This window comes from Camelina sativa, chromosome 14 (genome assembly GCF_000633955.1).
Source record: "Camelina sativa cultivar DH55 chromosome 14, Cs, whole genome shotgun sequence".
NCBI classification, from domain to species: Eukaryota; Viridiplantae; Streptophyta; class Magnoliopsida; order Brassicales; family Brassicaceae; genus Camelina; species Camelina sativa.
In genome coordinates this window covers 21845242-21854198 of record NC_025698.1, presented here as the reverse complement: position 1 = coordinate 21854198, position 8957 = coordinate 21845242, and the positions used below count along the sequence as shown (strand labels likewise).

General features: G+C 35.2%; 1 protein-coding gene across 1 annotated transcript in view; it reads left to right on the top strand.

Annotated features, from left to right (window-relative positions):
• LOC104743855 (serine carboxypeptidase-like 44) overlaps window positions 1-1977 on the top strand; it is a 3612-nt gene extending 1635 nt beyond the window's left edge. Inside the window, exons 4-8 of the mRNA XM_010464891.1 lie at window positions 57-346; window positions 630-763; window positions 840-932; window positions 1035-1152; window positions 1603-1977. Of these exons, the coding sequence (XP_010463193.1) occupies window positions 57-346; window positions 630-763; window positions 840-932; window positions 1035-1152; window positions 1603-1770 (803 nt within the window). The 3' untranslated portion in view covers window positions 1771-1977. The remainder of the gene's footprint in view (window positions 1-56; window positions 347-629; window positions 764-839; window positions 933-1034; window positions 1153-1602) is intronic.

Genomic DNA, 8957 nt, shown 5'->3' with positions numbered 1-8957 from the left:
CTTTTTTTCTTTCAAATCTCTGTTTTGCTAGCTCTGTTTTCGATTGATTCCTTTGTTTTTTATTCAGATAGGGAATCCGCTTTTGAAGCTTGACCGGGATGTTCCAGCAATATACGAGTTCTTCTGGTCACATGGGATGATCTCTGATGAACTTGGACTCACTATCATGAACCAATGTGACTTTGAAGATTACTCTTTCTCAAGTACACACAACATAAGCAAATCCTGCGAAGCCGCAATGAATGAAGCTGGAACCATCATCACTCAATATGTCAATTACTACGACATCCTCCTCGATATCTGCTACCCGTCCCTCGTTGAGCAAGAGCTCAGGCTAAAGAAAATGGTAAGAAAGAAAAAACGAGTCTACCCCAAGACTTATACTATTTGGTTGCATTTACATAGAATTATATAGTACATTTTAATTTAAAAAACCCCCAAAATATAAGTATTTGGACAAAATAATATTTTCTTATTAACACTAGACGCAAATGTAAAAAAGTAACTATATTTGCGTTTGACTTTACACTGCAAAAATATTTTATGAATAAATTAAAAAACTCTTTTAATATAGAAACGAAAATATAAGAATATGTTGACAAAAAAAACGCTTTGAATATGGTGTTTAGGGTACAAAGATGAGTTTTGGGGTGGACGTGTGCATGAGCTATGAAGAGCAATTGTACTTAATTCTTCCTGAGGTTCAAAAGGCTCTCCATGCTAACCGAACTCAACTGCCATATGAATGGTCTATGTGCAGCAGGTATATATAACTTGAACTTGAACCATCTTATATCTCATTTTATATCTAACTCTAAGTTTGTGTCACATCCTCACAGCCTCTTGAACTACAATTACAATGACGGGAACACCAACATACTTCCAATTCTTAAGAGAATCGTTAAGAGCAAAGTCCCTGTTTGGGTCTTCAGGTAAATTGAATTCCCTTCTTTTAGCCCCTTTTCTATTCTTTTACTTTCGTAATATGGTGGTAGACACGTACAAAGTTATTTTTTCAAATTTATAAAATACAGTGGGGATGAAGATTCTGTAATTCCACTTTTGGGTTCGAGGACTCTTGTAAGAGAACTTGCAGATGATCTCTACTTGAACACCACAGTTCCCTATGCAGCTTGGTTCCACAAAGGACAGGTTTGTTCCACAAAAAAACTTAAGTATGCTCTGCCCTTGGTTTTTGAGCATCTAGCTTCTTCTTTTTTTCGCTTGGTTTGATTTCTTTGGCATTGATTTAGGTTTTTAGAAGATAGGTTTGCTTCCATTGGTTCGGATTTTTCTTATAAAATATGGAGAAAAGAAACTAAATACGTAAATTAAATTAAGTCACATGTTTTAGGTATACTCAAAGAATGTGTTTATGGTCTACATTTTAGTTGATTTTCACTTTTAATTAACTTGTTCAGTTCGGTTGTTCTATATTTGGTTTTGGTTTTAGTTTTGGCTTCGCTAATGTAATGTTTAAAAAATTACTAACGTTCTTTTTATAAAATATTCTGGTAAGGTTTCAATTTTAAAATTTGTAGTTCATTTGGTTTTGTACTTAATTTTTCTACACCTAATTGTAAACTTATTGACGTGAGGTAGGTCGGTGGATGGGTGATAGAGTATGGGAATCTACTGACATTCGCAACGGTGAGAGGAGCAGCTCATATGGTACCGTACGCACAACCCTCAAGAGCTTTACATTTGTTCACAAGCTTTGTGCTTGGCCGGAGACTGCCACACAAATCGCCTCCTGCTCTTCATGGATAAATTAATGAGAAAGAGTTCCCTCTCTTTCTTTTTTTCGTTGGTCAAATTGGTGGTTTAATTAATTCTACGGGGAATGTAGTGGAGAATATTGTTTTTTTCTTTTTTTTTTCTTTTTTTTTTTTGTGTTCTTATCTTTTTTCTTCTGTTTTCTTTAGATATCAGTTTCTTTGTTTCCGTTGAAAGCAATTCTTGAATACCATTATGATATACATGGTGTAATGTCATAAGTATTTTACAAGATAAACACTATAGACTTCACAATTACCTAGGTTTGAAAAACCAACGTTGGAAGTTGAAACTATAGAAGGATCTGGAACACCTTGAATATATTTGCGAAATTTTACTAAGATATTTTCTCACAAAAGAAAAAGAATATATTACTAAGATTTATACTACTTATATTAGCATTATTGAGAAGTAGCTTCTCATGAAGTTTTGCAAATGTTGGAAGAGTGTCTCTGCCTTGAACATGATCAGTCAGCGACTTGTAGTCTTATGATATACATTACCTACCAAGATAAATTCAACTTCAGATCAATGACCTTGCCAAGTAAAGCGAGTTGTTCAAAATGAACTGTAAGAGCATCTTTATTGGAGAGTGCTTTATGAGTTGCTCTCCTATTTATTGCCAAAATAAAAAATAAAAAACCCATAATATTCTCTAATAATCCGCGAATCATTTCTTCAGGAAGGAGCTGGAGCAACCTCGCATACGTGTCAGGTTTAGATTGGTTATAGGGTAAATATATAAAAAAAAATCATTTTTTTTTCTTTCCCGACCCTTTCTCTCTTTTCTCTGTCGATGTTAACCGCGATGGATTCTTCTTTTCTCAATTCATACTCTCGATCTCTAGATTGGGATCTCCGATTGGTTTAATTATGGCGTTTCTTTAACAAATCTCCGGGTTTTGGAGTTCTCGAACTCTCCTCCGTCTATTCTGACCGGATTGCCGTTCCGGAGCGGAAAAGGAGAGATCGCCTACTTTGGCTCTAGGAAAAAGGTCTGATTCAATAGACGAAGACTCTTTCTCAAAGTCGTAGCGGTGTCGTTGAAACGACCCGACCCGTTTTTTTTTTTAAATAATAAATAATAATAATAATAAACTACAACTAGTGGTCCCATATCCACTAGCCACCTAACCACAAGCACAACCAACAGCGGAAATAACAGATACCAATATCCAAACAATAATCCGATAACTAATAGCCAATAATTAAATATAACAATACTCCAATATCAAACAACAGGAAACAAGGAACCAACAACCTAGCCAGCTCTAAAGACCCAACTCTAGCAACCTAGCAATGCCAGACAACATCCAGTCGAGTCCCTAGAACATCCTCCTCTTCATTGCCTTGATTCCACGATCACACTTTGCCTTTACCTGCATCACAAACACAAATTGCAATGCATGAGTATTTTATAAACACTAAGTAAGGAAATCCTCCCATCTACTGGGCTATACACACAAGCAATAGAGATACTCTAACCATCAAACAACAATCAACAAACAAACCAGGCTCTACATCGACCGACGCAAGGCTTGCATCGACCGACACCAACAGGGACAAGCATCGACCGACACAAGGTATGCATCGATCGACACATGCTCGACATCATGCGGAAACCCTAATTGCATCGACCGATGCTTCTACTTGGCATCGACCGATGCTCCTAGTGCATCGACTGACGCAAATGCCGAGCATCGTTTTTCCCCGAAGCTTCTCGCCGGATCTCCGTTCCTGCAAACACAAGAATCGATCCCAAGCCACAAAAAACTTCCTAACGCCTCATACAACATACTAGCAAACCTAACATCACAGAAACAAACAGATCAGAGTAATCTCCAGCTTAGATAAGCCATGGTCATGCACTTACCTTTGCCAAGAAGTTTCTGAACCTCACTCAAGCAAGAAAACACTTCTAGAAGCCTCCTACAACGTCCTAAGCCTCAGATCTCACCAGAAAAAGCCACCAATTCACAGAAATCTCCACGAACACCAAGAACACTCTTTTTCTATTTTGTTTCTCTCAGAAGCGGCCAAAAACGACTAATGAGACAAAAGAAACGATATAAGGGTTTTCTTCTTCCCTTTGCCCAAAACGCAGCGTTTCACTTAAGTTGAAACGCGCAGAACCGGACATGCATTGACCGATGCACCACATGCATCGACCGATGCAACCCCTAAACTGGGATTTTGGTTCGCGGGTGTTACAGTCGTCGTCGTCGTCATCTCCGTTCAAGATGAACTTGAATGAGTATATGGTCGCCGTCATCTCTTAGGGATTCGATTCGCTCTTTCAGCAGATGGCAACATCTTCGTCCACGCCATCAGAAAGGGGTAATTCTACTATTTCTCCATCTCTCTCTCTCTCTCTATTAGATCTTAGTGAAAGTTTCTTAGAACAGGGGTAATTCTACTATTTTGATCTGAGTTACCTGATTGATACCTTGCCATTTCCGCCATCTGATTGCTCATGTAAATCAACCCATAACATTACGTTTGCCTATATAACTTGGTGTTGCTAACACTCTGTTACATGACTATTGGCTAGAGATATTTACCATGTATTGGATGGTAGATTACTAATAATTTGCTAACTTGTCTTGTTTTAATTTGGAAACACTCATGCTTGTAATGGCTAATAAACCTGTTATAGTGGCTGATAAACCTGTTAGACAAGGAAAACGGAATATATGTGCTGGAACAGAAGAATATAGTATTAAAGAGCGGAAGTTGAGGAAATGTGTTTACTTGTTTTTATAGTGTTTACTTGTTTACTTGTTGGTTTGCCTTTGGTATGAATGTGTTTGAAGATGGGTTCAGTTGATATGTCTCATTGCTCTGTCTTACATTGTGATCTTTAACAACACTTCCATTTCCCCTAGGCTCATGAAATGTATTTGTGAACAATGGTTTTATCTTTCAGGACATGTTTAACATGGGCAACAACAATGCCGCTCTTTCTTTTATTACCAATTCAAGAATAATCACATGAAAGGAGTCAACTCCATTTTCTTTAAATTTGAAATCCTCTTATTCTGGTCATTGTTAAATTCTTGGTGCGGCAACGATTTACGCTACTCATTGTGTTGTTGTCGTAAAGATGATTCCTATGTAGAAATTGTTGGCATTGTATAAACAAAATAGTCTGTTTTAGTGTGACTAAATGGATCATTTGCATGTTCTGATTTTTCAAAAACTGCAGGTTATGGTTTAAAATGCAGGTTCTAGTTTAAAATGCAGGTTCTGGTTTTGGTTCTTAAAATGCAGAATCTGGTTTTAAAATTTCATGTTTTGGTTGTAGATGAGCTCAGAACCAACTTCAACACTGGCAGAACAAAGAGCTACGAATGGAGAATTTCTCAGCTTCAAAACATTTCCAAGATGCTTGGCGATAAGGAGAAATGCATCATAGAAGCTTTGTATCAAGATCTTTCCAAGCCTGAGTTTGAAGCTTTTCTAGCTGAGCTTTTTTCATTTCCTTTCAATGTCCCTTTCCTTGTCTACATTATAGTTTTCCGTTATTGAATCACTTTCAAGAGTGTGTGTCAAGTTTAAATTCAAAACACTTGTACACAAAATTAATAATGATTGAGCAACCTTCTTTGGGTTCTCTAGTGGAAGGATGATTTTGCTAAAGTTCTCTTAGGATTGCTTTAATTAATTTAGTATTAATTATATAATTATTTAATATGTGAGTAACTTAGGAGAGTTTCTCCACTAATGATGGTCTAAGTCCCAGGAGATGTACTCATTAACTGTTTATGTACTTTTTTCTACTCCTTTAATTAATACTAGGATTTACCTTCTGGTACACCACAAGTCTATTTCTTTTGTTTTTTTGTTTGTTTTATAAATTAATAACCTCGTGCATTATAAAGAAATTAATTCGAATATTTCATTATAAATTCGAATCAATAAATTAGTTCATCTATTTTTAACTATAATAAATATAGAAAATCTGTATTTGATACTAATAAATAGATTTCATTAAAAACGAATATTTGTTATCAAATAATAGGAAAGTTTTCAATTTTGACTAAGATAATAATGAATGAAGATCCGATTAGTGCAATCATTTTTTTTTAATTAAAACCGACCCGACAATTAGGAATACTCCAAAAATATTAAAAACATATTTTATTCTTTTTATTCATAACCAATACTAAATTATTTAAATAACATATACGAACTATCGAAATAATGCACAGTGACATCCATTGTTAATATAATTTGATAATGAGCTTTTATATTGTAATTAAAATATATTGAACCAAAACAAAAACAAAAACCAAAACAATTAAATCGATCAGACCCTAACCAACTTGACTCTCTAAGTAAATTGACCAGAGTACCAGACCCTCTAAAAAAACCAACTCGAGCTTCTTCTCAACTCTTATCACACATATTAAGTTTTTTTTTTCTTTTGTCGACAACATAATTAAAGTTCTAAAAGACAGATTTTGTCGACAACATAATCCCGACCAAGTCGATGGTAGTGAAAGAGTATCGAAATCAAATAAATAATTGTTTGGGTTAAATTGATTGGAGAGAATATTATTGTTTCTATTATTTTGAAATAATGTTAAAAGCTGTTAATTTTTTGGGAAATTAGCATTGAAGTAGAGATAATTTAGGGATAAAAATTCCCGATTAAATATTTCATTTGATTAAATGCCTGATTTTCGGTAGATATGTTTATTTTGGAATATATATATATATATATATATATAATTAACTACTCCGATTAATTAAGGATTATTTAGGATATTATTAATTAAGAATTACTTTGGATGTCATTAATTAAGGATTTAAAGCCTGATCTAATTATTGCAATCGGGTTTGTTTGAATTAAAACCGACCCATTTTGAAAAAAAAAAAGAGGATTACACTAAATTGAAAACCCCCAAAATCTGTCTTATATGTGTTAGTTGAGGATTACACTAATTGAAAAAAAAAAGAGGATTACACTAAATTGAAGATAGATCAAATTTTAAGTTATATTTATGTGTTAGTTTTGTTTAGTGTAAGATTATATAATTGGTTTTGACTGTTAATTATAGGATTTAATCCACAGTTTACCGCAAAATAATTTGTTCTCTACATTATCATAAATTACTCAATTTAATATATCCAATATTCTAATATTGATAATGTTAGCAAAATATAGAAATGATAAATTATCCGTGTAACACCAAATTAATGATAATTAAATTTATATTCATATTGATCCAATTCCTTCCACTACAAGAAAACACGGTTTTTCCGACTACAATCGGCGACTAAATTTGTAGTCGTTAAATTTAGCGACTATTTTGCGTCTACTTAGCGACTATTTTGCGACGAATCATATTTAGTCGTGTATTAGTCGCTAATTTGCGACAAAAATATTGAGTCGCTAAATGGTGACTAAAAAGCGACGAAGTAAGGTAGTTGTGAATGTTGTCGCAAAATAGTCGCTAATTAGCGACTAATGTTGCTTGTGTTGTCGTAAATTTGGTGACTATTTTGCAACATATGCGGCGGGTCGCAAAATTTTGTCGCAAAATAGTCGCGAATTTAGCGACTGATTGTGTAGTTGGTTGTTTTGTCGTAAATTTGGCGACTATTTTGCGACAAAATTTTGCGACACGCTGCAAATATCGCAAAATAGTCGCTAAAAGTTGGTTTAAAACACGTTTTTAGCATTCCGGAGTAGGTGTACCTGTATTTAGTGACTACGTGATATAATCACTTTTTAGTCGCTAAATATGCCTATATAAACTGAGCTCACCAATCGTTTTTCTCACTCACAGAAACACAACGCAACACAAAAAAAAACGAGATCATAGAGATTTATAATAATGTCAGGAAGTTACAATTATAGTAATTTCCGAGAGTGGATGTACAAGAGGATCGATGAGGTGACGGGAAATTTTACAGAAGAGTTCAGAGCCGGGATGGAGCAGTTCATGCAATTTGCAAATAGCCAGCCTTTTGCACAAGAAAACGGGGGTAAATTTTTTTTCCCTTGTAGTAGGTGCAAAAACAGGAAGCGTTTTCTAGGGACTAGAATTTGGAATCATTTTTTTAGTTATGGGTTTATGCCAGATTATTATGTTTGGTATAAGCATGGGGAAGAAATTAATATGGATATAGGAACGAGTACTGTTGATCCGACATTTATTAGTGGGAGTGAGGAAGTGGGTAATGTAGTAGAAGATAGATATGTGGATATGGTGAATGATGCATTTCCTTCTAATGTGGGTTTTGATGATAACTATCAATGGGATGGGGGTTATCAGAGTGTAGAAGAACCAGTACTTAACCATTCAAAAAAAATTCTATGACTTGTTAGAAAGTGCAAAAAATCCAATATATGTTGGTTGTCGTGAAGGTCAGTCACAATTATCTTTAGCTGCTAGAGTTATGTAAAATAAGGCAGATTATAATATGAGTGAAAAGTTAGTGGATTCAGTATGTGAAATGTTGAGTGATTATTTACCAGAAGGAAACCAGGCTACGGGTTCTCATTACGAGACAGAGAAATTGAAGCGCAATTTAGGACTCCCATATCATACAATTGATGTTTGTATAAACAATTATATGTTATTTTGGAAAGATGACAAAAATGAAGAAAAATGTTTGTTTTGTGATGCACCAAGATGAAAGCCTAAGAATGACCGACGCAGAACCAAAGTACCATATAGTCGTATGTGGTACTTACCTATTGGTGATAGACTGAAGAGAATGTATCAGAGTCACAAGACTGCAGCAGCAATGCGATGGCATGCCGAGCACCAAGCAAAGGTAGGAGAAATGAGTCATCCGTCTGATGCAGCGGAGTGGAAGTATTTTCAAGAACAAAATCCTGAATTTGCTGAAGAACCCCGTAACGTGTATTTGGATATGTGTATTGATGGGTTCAATCCATTTGGGATGTCTCGTCACCATTCATTATGGCCAATGATATTGACGCCATATAATCTACCCCCTGGTATGTGCATGGATGTTGAGTACTTGTTTCTTACAATTCTGAATTCTGGTCCAAACCATCCGCGAGCTAGTCTTGATGTCTTTCTCCAACCTCTTATTTATGAGTCAAAAGAGTTGTGGTCTACTGGATTCGATGCATACGATGTGTCCTTGGGCCAAAATTTCAACCTAAAAGCAGTGCTGATGTGGACGATAAGCGACTTTCC